Raw genomic sequence first — 14,534 nt, forward strand, 5'->3', positions numbered from 1 at the left:
TTATCCCAGGAGAAAATTACTTGTGTTATAGAGGCTAAAGAAATATTACAAATTAAACACTATAAACTAAACAAATACAGAAAGAAAGAGAAATAAAAATGTACATAAATAAGTAAAAGACTGTTAATTAAATAAAGAATAAATACTGCACACATTGCAGTAGAATAAAAATAAGATAAATAATAATAATATAAATATAAAAAATATATAATACAATATAAATATATTACAGATATATACAACAATTGTACAATTGCCTTGCCTTAAAATAAGGTAATACAGCAACTAGACTTTTTTTCTGCCCCTACCACTTTGGTTCACTTTAACCACCCCAGGGTTCAATTCCTTAAAATGTATGTCATGTTTAGCCAGATGTAAACATGCAACCAGACTCTGGTGTGGATCAAAAAATTGGAATGTGTGCGGATGCAGACAAACGTTCTCATGTTGGTTGCAATAAAACTCTAGCTTGATTTCTTCCCGGTGAGGAAGACAGACAGCTGCACTAGAGTGTGAATAAAGTAAAAAATGAACCAATATTAGCTGTAAAAAGGGGAAAAACAAGTCATATGTAGCAGCAGTATGTGTAGTTCTTCCAGGCTGTGAGTTTGGAGAAGCTTACAGAAATAATCATGTTTCGTGGTGAAATTACAACTTTGGAGTCAGACAAAGAAAGAAACCTGTGAAGAGTAAATAAAGATTGGCTGAGGCGAAGCAGGTCAATGAACCACTGACGATACTCAGCTTTACTTTTTTACTATCCTGGTTTAAATGGAGCACAAGTCAACTCTGCCTTGTGCAAATGTGAATTTATACTGTAAATGAATCCTGGTGAAGGGGATCTTGTGGAAACTGCAGCTGTAGCTACAGATGTATTTTTCCTCCCCCAGTATGAATGCTGTGTAAGTAGTGATTGTGTGCATGCAGTAAGTAAGTCATACGTAAAATATTTAATTACAAGTACACACATACACACACACATTTAATTTTGGTAATAAATGTTGACACTGGTGCCTTGCATACAGTAAAAATCTTTCACAATTGGTACTTAATTTATTTTAAACAAAGGCATCTGTATAAAATAAAAGGTTTCTCACAAAATTATTTAAAAAATAAATAAATAAATAAATAAAATAACACCAATTAATTCAATTCAAAATTAAAAAAAAAAAAAATGCTAAATTTAAAACGAAGAAAATAACCCCCATTCAATGCTGTTTTGGCGCGGTGCATTAAGTTTAATCTGATTGGTCGGAAATGATGTGATGCGTTTGATTGTTGCCTGGTCATTTAATTTTTGTGAGTTTCACAATGTCTGTTGATAATTCTAAAACAAAAAAAACAATTATTTACTCAGTAATGGTTGGGTGTAGAAATGTAACAAATGACTTTACTTGTTTTAAAATGTACTTAAGTACAAGTTAAATTACTGATTTAAAAATATACTCAAAAAACTACAAATAACCATAAAAGCAACTCAATTACAGTAAAGTGAGTACGTGATCTGTTACTTTCACCTCTGGTAAAAGGTAGAGCTTATGTACATGTTACGTTGTAGACCCATGCGACGAACGTCACGGCACATTGACCCAGCGCCATCTTGGAAGATGATGGCCCTATACGCATGTACCTGCGTGGGTGTGTTTACTTGAATAATAGTGTTATTTTTTTACTTATTGAAAGCTTGTCGAAGGTCATCTCCGTTTGGCCTCAATATGTCAGAGGCCACGGATTATGTTGACACTCTACCAGAAGCTGAGAGAAGTCGGTACAAGGAGAAACTGGGTCTGATCAGCAGGAATGACCCCTACAACGTTCCTGTTGATAATTAAATGGAATGAAGATGTCTCTTATTTACCGGGAGTGACTTATCCTGACTTTGTGAACTACCTCGTTTTTACATCTAGCTCATACACAATGGACCACATGAAAAGTTTCAAGGGACTGGAAGCTTACCACCAGAGTGTTTGTGGCTGGATTTGTGAAGTAGCTGCTGTTATTCATAATGGACTCCATGTGGTTAAATCCAGGGTAAATAGGCTATTTTTTCATAGTTCATCTGTAATACAGTGGGGCAAAAAAGTATTTAGTCAGGCACCAACTGTGCAAATTCTCCCACTTAAAATGATGAGAGAGGCCTGTAATTTTCATCATTAGTTTACCTCAACAATGAGAGACAAAATGAGTAAAAAAAATCCAGAAAATCACATTGTAAGATTTTTAATGAATTAATAGGTAAATCCTTCGGTAAAATAAGGTTTTGGTCACCTACAAACAAGCAAGATTTCTGGCTCTCACAGACCTGTAACTTCTTCTTTAAGAGGCTCCTCTGTCCTCCACTCGTTACCTGTATTAATGGCACCTGTTTGAACTGGTTATCAGTATAAAAGACACCTGTCCACAACCTCAAACAGTCACACTCCAAACTCCACTATGGCCAAGACCAAAGAGCTGTCAAAGGACACCAGAAACAAAATTGTAGCCCTGCACCAGGCTGGTAAGACTGAATCTGCAATAGGTAAGCAGCTTGGTGTGAAGAAATCAACTGTGGGAGCAATTATTAGAAAATGGAAGACATGCAAGACCACTGATAATCTCTCTCCATCTGGGGCACCACGCAAGATCTTACCCCATGGGGTAAGTGAATGACCTGCAGAGAGCTGGGACCAAAGTAACAAAGGCTACCATCAATAACACACTATGCCACCAGGAACTAAAATCCTGCAGTGCCAGACGTGTCCCCTGCTTAAGCCAGTACATGTCCGTGTGAAGTTTGCTAGAGAGCATTTGGATGATCCAGAAGAGGATTGGGCGAATGTCAGATGGAACCAAAATAGAACTTTTTGGTAAAAACTCAACTCGTTGTGTTTGGAGGAGAAAGAACACCATACGTACTGTAAAGCACGGGGGTGGTAACATCATGCTTTGGGGTTGTTTCTCTGCAAAGGGACCAGCAAGACTAAAGGAAAGAATGAATGGGGCCATGTATCGTGAGATTTTGAGTGAAAACCTCCTTCCATCAGCAAGGGCATTAAAGATTAAACGTGGCTGGGTCTTTCAGCACAACAATGATCCCAAACACACCGCCCGGGCAATGAAGGAGTGGCTTCATAAAAAGCATTTCAAGGTCCTGGAGTGGCCTAGCCAGTCTCCAGATCTCAAGCCCATAGAAAAACTTTGGAGGGAGCTGAAAGTCCGTTTTGCCCAGCAACAGCCCCAAAACATCACTGCTCTAGAGGAATGGGCGTAAATACCAGCAACAGTGTGTGAAGACTTACAGAAAACATTTGACCTCTGTCTTTGCAAACAAAGGGTACATTACAAAGTATTGAGATTAACTTTTGTTATTAACCGAATACTTATTTTCCACCATAATTTGCAAATAAATTCATTAAAAATCCTACAATGTGATTTTCTGGGTTTTTTTTCTAATTTTGTCTCTCATAGTTGAGGTATACCTATGATGAAAATTAAAGGCCTCTCAGATCTTTTTAAGTGGGAGACCTTGCACAATTGATGGCTGACTAAATACAATGACAAACTACAATGCTGGTTTTTCAAAATCTGAGCTATTTTATTGATGACCTAAATTGGTGTGAAAAATAGATCTGCACACTTGGATCAATGCAAATTAAACTATTTAATTTCACAAGCTTTCGGTCAAAGGACCTTCATCAGGGTAACAAACAACATGGCTACAATGAACAGACTTATATAATCCAGGCAATATGTCACACCTTTGCTCGTTTCACGAGAAAGTGCCTCGGTTTTTCCCCTTGGGTGGTTATCACAGCTGGTATCCTGAAGAAACACAGCGCAAAAGTTTACCATCGCTGTGGGCTCTCTGCTTCGCTATATACCGTCCATGGTTTCATGTGGTGGCTTGTTCTTCCAACATGGCGGAGAGCCGTACATCATGTGACCTGTGAGGTCATGTGGCATAGGTCTATTGCTTGAAGCTGACCTGCTTTTTTTTACGTCAGACACAATCTTTAACTCATACAGTTACACTTCATTTCTGTCTCCAGCTTTCCAGTAATTTCTTCCAGGTAAAAACTCACAAGCAGCCGCCGCAGTAGCAGCACTGACACCTCTGAGGAGCTCATCTCTGAATTATTCATGCCTGTCCTGTTTGACTGCAGCTGGAATCCTAAAAGAGCCTGAGGAGTCAGACAAGGACGAGCTGGATTAGGCTGAGAATCATACATCACTCCGGAGCAGCATCAGCATTCCCGTCGCCTCTAAACGCTGAGCTCACAGCTGATTAAACATGGAGGTGGAGGTGTGTTCGGAGCCTTCTGATGTCGACTCTGCAGCGTGAGTGAGACATCATTGCGGGACACGCTTTGACTACCGCTGTGACACATAGAGTTCAGGCAGGGATGTGCGCTGTGGTTGGTTTTTAGTGTCAGGCAGGAGCTGGAGGGCAAACACACAAAGCTTCTGGTTCACACAATCCCACAAAAAATACAAAGCAGCTTTCAGACCAGGATAGTCGGGATCCGTGAGCCAGTGGGAGAAAGGCTGATAACTGAAACACTTTGATTTGTCTCAGTTTGTATTCACACAGAGCTTTTCAAAGCTTTCAGTTACAAGTGCTGCTCATGTTTGATGTGCTATACCTCACATCGTACAGTGTGGATACAAGAAATCTCACTCTTTCCATGCACACAGCTATGGAGCTACACGCACGTTGATTGGTGACCTCGCCTTGTCTGAAGCAGGGTGACCAACAGGTAACACCGTCAACCAAAAAGCAACAGTCCCTCTCAGTGCCTTTGCTAGGACATACTCCACTTCAGAGAAACACTAGAAATAACAAAGGCAGTAGGAGTTCATCGCCAGGGACCTGCAGCCAATATTGGTGGTTGGAAATGTGGCCTTTGTCATCTTTTAAATAGGTTGGATCCATGTTACAAAATTGAAAATAGATCATTTTTGTTTATTTTATTTTTGAATGAATATTTCTCTAGTTTGTACATGGGCTGGCAGGGTTAAGCCCTTGTCCTTTGGAAGTGTAATTTTATATGTATTTTATTAGAGGTCCAGTATTGTGCTATTTTTTACTCATTTCCATTTGTTCTAAGAACCCCAACAACAACAACAACAACAGTATTTGAGGTTTATTTTAACAAACTTGCCTGTTTTCCAGAGTTTTAGCCTTTTGAAAAGTCAGTTTAATGACGCTTCTAAAAACAGGCTGTTTTGAGGCCTTCATGCATATGTATAAGTGGGCGTGTCTGTAGACGCTGACTCCACACAACAGCTGATCATAGCAAATTTTCTTATGCTATGCACACACTCTTGGTATTGTCTTCAGCCAAAAAACTGCATATTACAGTAAAACACATGGCTATTTAAGTGGCTATTGTGATTGTGAGTCCAACAAAAGTTGCTCCACAGTGTGTGTTTAAGATATCAGCAGCGGAATCAGTCAGCTGTTTCAGCTATTACAAACACTCACCAGAGCTGCTATGTCGCTTTCTTGTCATCCTCATCACTACTGATTACAGGAATAGTCCATTCAAGGTGATAGTCCATTGTTCAGTCCAACCGCTGCGTCGCATTTGGTCACAAACACATCAGATTATGTCAAAGGTGATACGAGGCGAATTAACGGCTACTAAAAATGGAACTGATTGTAACTGCTCCAGGTGGCTAACCACTGCTCCTCAGGGAAGGGTTAAATGCAGAGAACACATTTTGTGTATGTAGCTTTACATATATGACAAAGTATAATGTATATTCTATATTAAACTGTAGTATTTGTTTTACCTGTGAGGTAGTTTGAGAGGGTGGAGCTCACGTTCTTATATAGGGTAGGAGGAGCCAGGATTGTCAGGAGGAGGAGTTTCCGCCTTGTGACGTCACAAAGCGAGAAAAATCCAACTCGCCCATTTGTAGCTGACTTTTTATAAAATGTGGAATAACAAGAGAGGGAGGAAACTTTTTCAACTTTGGCCCTCTGAATGAGGCTAAAGGAATGGATTTCACTGTGGCAAAAATATAGTGAATTTTTCATAATACTGCCAATTGGATGTTGCGACACAGCGTCACTCGAAATTGCTTAAAAAGTTCAAAATTTTCAACTTCGTGCGAGTCGCATCACTTGAACGGAGGTCGCTTGGCGTCGCGTCATTTACATTGATTTTGAATGTATTCTTGTCACCAGATTTGAGTCGTGTTCAGTGTGAACGCACCTTAAGTATAACGGAGTATAAAGCCTGAAGCCACAGGTGGGCAGTGTCTTATAGTGTTGATTTAGATAGTTTAAACTTGAATTAAAGTTAAAAAATAAATAAATAATAATAATAAAAGATTTCCTCAGAAAAGGAAAACCAAAGGATGTCCCCTCAGCTTCAAACCATATTGAATACTTTGGTCTGAGCACAAACCAGTTGTGCTGTGGTTTAATGGGATTACCCTGTTGTGGTGTTGCCAATGCACCAGTAGCAGCCGCAGCAGTTTTAAGCCACACGGGGATTAGTGCTGGCTAAAGTCCGACAGCCCAGTGGGATCAATTACAAGACAAAGATCAGGATGCAGCAGCTGTCAAGCATTGCTTTCACCTTCCTCTGTTAGGAACAGCTTTGGATTCAAAGACGGGTGTTTGGGACAGATAACACTGACTATCACTGAAAACACTAAACAGCAGTCAGTCCAAAGAATGTGAATATAGTGACGGTAATAGCATTAAATTGTGGCTTTTCTTCAAAGCATAAAATTACTGTTGAGCAGAATAAAAGGTTTAGCTTGATTTACGGAAACCTAATTGGATGTAATTAATGGATCTTCACTGTATTCTGGTTCCGGCTGATCTTCATCTCTGCTCCATGTCTGCATATTGGACACTTTTACGCTTCTTAGGTATTTTTTAATGTAATCCGGCTACTGCTCCACTATCTGTCCCTCAGCTCTACTTTACCAGTTATACATTCAGATCTGAAGCTTGGATACTTCATACCCGTTATTAATTTAAGGTATTCAAATCTGGCTATATTATATATTTCAAACCTTATTGTGCTTTCTTTTGACCTGTAAATGCATACAAGGTTTCCCTTTGTTAATTATGATTACTTTAAATGCAAATAACATGTCACTCCAATGTTTGACTTATTTATTTTACTATTTGATCATTTGATGTGGACATCACAATCACATTACGCCCTATATGTATTGATTCAAGTGTATTAGCACATGTGCTAAATTGAACCACCTCTAATTTTCCAAAAAAAAATACAAAAATGACAAAAACAGAACAAACACAAATATTAAATTTAAAAAAAAAAAAAAAAAACATGAACAAAAATGTCAAACATTTCGCCTGTGTTTACCTTTTTGGTTGATGTTTTCTGTATATATTATATACCCTGGTATTATTAATAAAATAAAGAAGCAAATATACCTATTTGTCAAGATTTTGTGGGATTATTTGTGTTAGTGAGGTCCACATTCAGTGAGACTCACATAAAAACTCTGGTAACTATCAGCTCCTGAAATGTAGCAGCAGTGTAAATCGTATCACTGTCCTTCTTGTTTCCCCAACAGACTAAGAGGTTAAGCTTCATCGATCTCACACACTTTTAAGATGTAGTGCAGCTGCTTGTGTTGCTGTCATTCTTTAAGAAGACAAGCTCCCGACGGAGGGAAGGCCTTTATGCTGGACCAACATTCAAGGCCATTTTATTTACATAGCACCTTCCACACACAAAGCAAATCAATGTGTTCTCCATTTAACAGGACGAAGGCTTTCAGCCTCTCAGCAGAGCATTGACATATACCAGGATAGTTACAAGTTACACTGAGCAATCCAGGACCAAATGCAAAGAAGAAGTCAGATTATACATTTGAAGGGCTGAAGCTCATTGCAACCATTGTTTTCAGGGGTGGACTAGCCGGTGGGCCGTCAACCCAAAGTGGTCCGGTCTGCTACGTTTTTATGTTTTGACGAGTGAGTGGAGGCAGACATGGAAACAGGAGGCCAAAAATGGTCCAAAAGTGGCAAAATTGTGGCAAGAAAAGAGTACAAAGTGACTAAAATTGGCCAAAAGCAGTCAAATGTGGCCCAAAAATGGGCAAATAAAGAGGAACCAGTTGGTTTTTAATGGCAAAGGGTACCTTTAATGAAGAACATGTGGCAAACACTAGTGAAGAAGGGCAAAAATGTGGAACATAAAGAGGCAAAATGTAGGGTTAAAAGGAAACAAGTGGTATTTATTGGGCAAAAGTTAGCTTATTTGGATGAAAAGTGGCCCAAAAAAATCAAGAAAAGACAAAAATTGGATAAAAGTGTCAAAAAGGATATTTATTGGCAATCCACATCAGTAGAAAATATCTGATATCTAACATGACATGAACCCAGAATCATCTCCAGCAATGTGCACCACTAAACCTCGCTCCCTGCACACCTGTCAGCCTGTCAACCTGTCAACCTGTCAGGGTTGAAATAGAGGACCAATCACAGAGAGGGGACGCAGGAAGCAAGAGTGATACAAAACCACTCAATAAACAATGAAAAGCAAAGCGGGAACCAAAACAAACAGCTATTTAAAGCAACGGGATAAAGACGAAACGTGGGCATCAGGACCCCGAATGCTACATGCAGCCCTCAATCTAGTTTTATGAGGGTCCCAAAATAAATACGGGTACACAAAAGGACTCCAAAAACATATAAATTGTCAACAAAATTATGGAAAAACACATAAAATGAGAAAAACTCAAAAAAGCATTTGTTGTTTCTTGTATTATTGCTCAGTTTGGTCATTATTCCAAAAACTGACATGAATGTTGATAACGTGGCCCTCGGATCTGAAAATCACATTTTTGTGATGAAAGTTGCCCATCTGTGGCATAGATTAACCAGGTCTGAAACGTACACACACAAATCATAATGCACTGACAAAAACTCTTGGCCAGATTTACTAAGATCTTTTTAATAAAGAGTGCTAAATTTAGTGATTGCATGCACTGTTGTTCACCTGATGCAGGTGGATGCAAGTGCAAAGTGAAATGTTAGAGTTGAGACATTATTAAAAAAAAAGAACCATGCTATCTTCCCTCAGGTGCTTCTCACCGTGGTGGTCTTAACTCGACCTCCTGGTTGCGTGCAGGTCCAGCCCGACTGCTTGACCAGTAGATCACAGACTTCATCGTCCAAACACGGAGTCATCTCACACCACTGCCGACTCCTGACAACACGAGCTGAAAGAAAGCAGAAACATCTTGACTATTTCACTCCCAACTTTGCTTGAATGTTTCTGGGACAAAAATGCAGCCCTGGCATTTTGTGTGCAGACCAGCCCACTTCTTTATCAGAGGACACCACGTAGAAGTCCACAAATCTTGCGACATCTTTTCTCATGCAAACTATAAAGTGGAGTCATATTCCATGATAGCATCGTCCCAGTGGGCCGTCAACCCGAAGTGGGCTGGTCCGGTCCGTTTTTGTTTTTTTGAAGAGTGTAAAGTGACTAAATGGGCCAAAAGCAGTCAAGAGTGGCCAAAAAAGGGCAAATAAGGACGAACCAGGTGGTATTTAATGGAAAAGGGTAGCTTTAATAAGCAAAATGTGGCAAACAATAGTGAAAAAGGGCAAAAATGTTGAACATAAAGAGGCAAAATGTAGGGGAAAAGGGAAACAATTGGTATTTATTAGACAAAAGTTAGCTTATTTGGATGAAAATATTCTGGAAATGACAAACATTGGATAAAAGACTTAAAATGAACTTGCAAAAATAGACACTTTATTTGCAAAAGGTAGGTAAAGTCTGAAAAAAGCTGCAGAACTTTTTGAAAAGGGTCAAAAATGGGGAAAAAGGAATTTGTAAAAAGGGGTTAAAATGTTTCCCTCTTTTAAGGTTTTCTGGGTGAATAATAATTAAAATTAAGACATAAAAAGTTACATGTTGAGCATCACTGACTTAATAACAGCTTCTACATGGTGTCTGATAATGTAGTGGGCTGGTCTGGACACAAAGTTCCAGGGCTGAATTTTTGTCATCTCTAAACATTAACTGAAAACACGTCTGTTTTGTGCTTTTGTCGAATGCATGCGTGACACTAAAATGATTAAATGGGATCTCTGTGCTGTGGAAAGAACGACACATCAGTGGTTTCCTCCAACATCTACCTGAACACATCTCCCTCCTCCTTCTCACCAACTCATTTAGAAACACATTTTTAACTGAGAGGGTTTTTCCTTCTGCTTCATAGACCCAATCACTCCCAATCTTCACTCGAGCACTAAATTACCCTCTGTGAGTTGGGCCTTTGGAAAAATAGAGAAAATGAAAGTGTGTAGCAGACTGTAATGTATAACCTGGTAATCAGCCCTCCCTTTGGACTGGCAGTGCAGCGGCGTGATTGTGATAGCCCGTTAGACCTTAATTATCAAACCAATTTCCTCTTAAACAACAGCCCTGCTCAGCACTGACTGTTAATTCAATCCTCACTAGGAGACACAGGCGTCCTCCATGATGCAGCTCCGTCAGCCTTACATCAGTTTACTGTGGTTTCAAATGTGTTATTGTATTGATTGGAAACAGAAAAAGAGGGAAACTATCAGGGTATGCTGTAGTCAGGGCTTTAAATTAACACCCGCCAACCCGCCAATTGCGGGTAAAAAACTTACTTTGGTGGGTAACATTGTAGCGTTACTAGCCATTTTGGCTGGTGAATAACGAAACAAATATCACTGCGTCTGTTTGAATCGGCAGGCTGCAGAAACGATGCGACATTGTTGCCAGATTGGGCTGTTTTCGGCCAGAAATTTGAGGGTGTTTGGATTTTAAAACATAATGCATATCTGGCAACATTGCTGGTTGTACTTATCCTACATTTCCCATGAACACTATGTCGTGACATATCATACAACTATTGGCTACACGCTTACGTTAGCGTGATTGTTGTGGTTTGGTATCAGAAGACAAACATAACGAAGTAAAACATACAATAGGAGCTGTAATTAAGTTGTAAAATGAGTTAGGACAAAACAAACAAATGTGGAGATATTTATCGGGTGTCGAAAAATCTGGACTGCTAAAAAGGAAGGCTGCTGTCGACACAGGGGAAAATGTAGGTGAAAGAGGATCAGAAAAGAAGAAGAAATTGAGGAGTTTTATTACTAAATGGATGTCGGGTCATGAGTGGCTGGTATTCCACCATTTGTTCACCTTTAAAATGTGGACTATACAGTTTGTGGGGAGTGGGATTTGTTTACATTTGAAGAGCATGCATGTTAGTAAAACATTTTTTCTCTACAGTACATGTCATTCTTAGTACTGATTAGTGATTACTTCTATTCTTTCTAACTTCAGTGTTCCAGGGATCCATTTTTCATCTGAGTTAAGTTTGTTTATTAAGTCATGAGAATATACTTTATAAAAGGTTCACTTCTCTGACACACCCAAAGTTCCATATTGCACCTTTTAGTCATTGTTACAACATAAGTTTTTAAATTAAATGTTTATATTTTTATCATTTTAATGTATTTCTGCAATCAACTAAAATTAAAACTATTTAAATGCTTAAATCTATTCTGTGGCTCATAATGTAGTTTATTTTTGCTGGGAAAAAAATCGGCTGGTGGAAAATGTGGTTGGCTGGTAACTTTAATAATCTACTAGCCATGCTGGCTGGTGATCTAAAAAGTTCATTTAAAGCCCTCGCTGTAGTTAAAGTTTGGCATCGAGAATGAACCACTTACATACAGCCCACGCTTCATACACGTAGGGTGTTTGGCCAGTGTGTGTGTGTGTGTGTGTGTGTCAGGGTTGCAGTCAATTATAATTGTAAACAGGTAATTGATAATTAATTACAATTATGGCGTAATTATAATTGTAATTGTAATTTTGATAATCTGTTGCTGTCGTAATCTTAATTAATTTGTAACTAACTTTAGATAATGGACTTTGTAATTGTAATTGCCATGAAAATTCTATCAAAATTGTCAATTATAATTTAACACAAAAAAGGGGAACCATGTTACAGTTCTATATACAGTTCTACACATATATAGTTAACAATTATTAAAATATGTTTCATATCAAGTTTTTAAATATTTTACCATTTTAAAAAAAATTAAATCTAGGGGTACACTGACACAAAAAAGGCTCAGACGGCCACACCAAAAATATTGAAACCTATATTTTCATTGATTAGGAAGCCTAACAAGGTAATCAATAGATAGAAAAGAAATTAGATGATATACTGTATATACTTGTTTTTAGTGTATTTTACAACTGATTTAGGTGGGATTTATGGCACATTCACATATGAAAATGTGATTTAGAGAGGGTGACTTAGAGCTGATGGACAGACAGCAGCACTGCAGTCACATACAAAAAAGAAACTATAAAAAATGAGTACAGTAGCAGGATGAAAATGGCTGTCGCTTTAATAGCTTTGACAATTCTCTAATAATTACAGCATCCATGTTCATGATATGTACATTTCCTTTTGCTCCTATATTGAAGTTATTTTGGGTTGTATTATCTGTCATTATTCAAAGCTGCTCGGAATGACTTTTTTTTTTTTTTTTTTAGATAAAGACAAAGTGTAGGCCTCACAGATTAATACAGTATCTCTAAAATCATTGGCATTTGATAAAATGTTGAAATTGCTGCTTAAAAGTTGTTTTGATCTCCACTGTCAACACTCCATTTATTGCCATTTTTAACATTGCATTGTGGGAAGTCCTGTAGACGGATATAGAGAAGTGCTTTTACTTAATTTCTGCAATAATTTTGGTATGATTCATGGTTGGGGGATGTTTATTTTTGGGATTTACATAATGAGATCAGAATTTGGACAAAGTTGACTGTGAGTGAGAGTATATCATGAGAAATGCCGGAAACAAACTAGAACAAAAATGACGTCAAGCGTATCACATAAAATCAGGAAAATAATATCGTTAAAACACTTCTATACATCTGTCTACGTGACTCCACATCCCACAATGCAATGTACGTCTTTTTTCCAATGTCAACAGTGTTAACAGGGGAGATCAAAACACTTACGAGTGGCAATTTCAACCTTTGACATCTTTTTTGGTTTTTAACAAATTATCTTTCATTTATTGATCTAAGAGGCCTGCACTATGTCTTTATCCAAATATTTAGAATCAAATATTAAAAAAGAACAATTCAAAATGCTATCTTTGGTGCAAGGTGGTATTACATGTTGGCCTTTAAAATAAAAAAAGAAACTTTTTTTTATAGCTGGTGAAGGCCACACCACAGTTGTTCTATAGTAGCTCTTAAATTTCTGCTCACAATGCAAAAACTTGTAAATGTTAGGGTTCATTAAAGTGTCAAAACTAACCGTAAGAGTTTCCCTTATGCTCTTATTAGTCTGTATGTATTATGTTTGTGTGTCCCGTAAGCATGGTCTAATAACCTCTGACCAATAAGAGACGACAATGAATGGTTCTTCATTGGTGGGTCTTTAGTGTAAACGTAGAAAGTGTAGAAAAGGGGGAAAACCACAGTCTATTGGGCCGATACTGCAATGCAAATGTAGTGGATTAATCACAGTTAATAGTAAACACCTGCGCACACTGCACCACCGTGCTGATTAATTAATGACCCTGATGCAGATCCATCGGCTAACGCCGCTCAGCACTGTCCATTTATCCAGAAAGAGTGGAGGCTGTTTTTTTTAATGGCTTCATTCATCAAACAGCGTCCAGAAGGAGGGTCGCTGCTTTGTCCCTGGAGGACGAGACGATCGCATAGGACGGAACACCAAGAAATATTGGGCAATGTCTTAGCTTTTAGTGGACCAAGACAAACCAAAATACCTTCAAAACACAGAGTGACACACAGCTGTGTCAGATGTCATGAGGTGTGGGAGTGCAGGAGAGGACCCTAATGCAGCGGGATGAGGTGGAGGCAGGAATGGAATTTAATAAAGATATTTAAAGGGCACATGACACCAATTTTGATGTCATATGTTTTTAATACCATCTCATTCAATAATAATACATTTTTTTTAAAAAAAATCATGCTAATATCAGGTAAAAGTGCCAAACAATGCTTAGTTTGTCCATGATTTTTAATTCAACATTGTCATTTCCATTTCCATCAATCTGACTCAGGAATCCTCAGCTCGCTGCGATATATGCCTGAAGCAAACCAAAGTTGGATTTCTGGAGAAGTTCACAAAAAAAGAGGAGGAAGTGAAGTAATGGAGGGAAAAAGTGAATCATTAATCATGATCCAGAGAGGAAGTGGTGCATTTGGGCATCTATCATTAGCTGGGTTTCCATTACCTTTGGAAATGCGCAAAATCTAAAGAACGCAATAAAAACTGGTAATGGAAATACCTGAATTTCGAAAAAAAGTTTTGACGCTTTCATGAGGAGGAATTTCAGACATTTCAACATTGAAATGTGTCGCAAAAGCGTCATAGAAAAACATTTTAAGCAAATACCTGGTCACATGACCACTTCCCTCGGAGAAAACATGGCGTGGTACGTGTAAACAGAAGAGGAGACCACAACATTTCTTAGCATTAGGCTTAGACTAAAATTATTA

The 14,534-nt window shown here is 38.3% G+C and overlaps 1 protein-coding gene across 1 annotated transcript in view; it reads right to left on the reverse strand.

The window, feature by feature from the left end:
* The window catches only part of LOC114465454 (protein FAM19A5-like), a 35,554-nt gene that overhangs the window by 1,249 nt on the left and 19,771 nt on the right, over positions 1-14,534 (reverse strand). The window contains exon 3 of the mRNA XM_028450473.1: positions 9,074-9,201. Coding sequence (XP_028306274.1) covers positions 9,074-9,201 — 128 coding nt within the window. The remainder of the gene's footprint in view (positions 1-9,073; positions 9,202-14,534) is intronic.

This window comes from Gouania willdenowi, chromosome 6 (assembly GCF_900634775.1).
Source record: "Gouania willdenowi chromosome 6, fGouWil2.1, whole genome shotgun sequence".
Taxonomy (NCBI): domain Eukaryota; kingdom Metazoa; phylum Chordata; class Actinopteri; order Blenniiformes; family Gobiesocidae; genus Gouania; species Gouania willdenowi.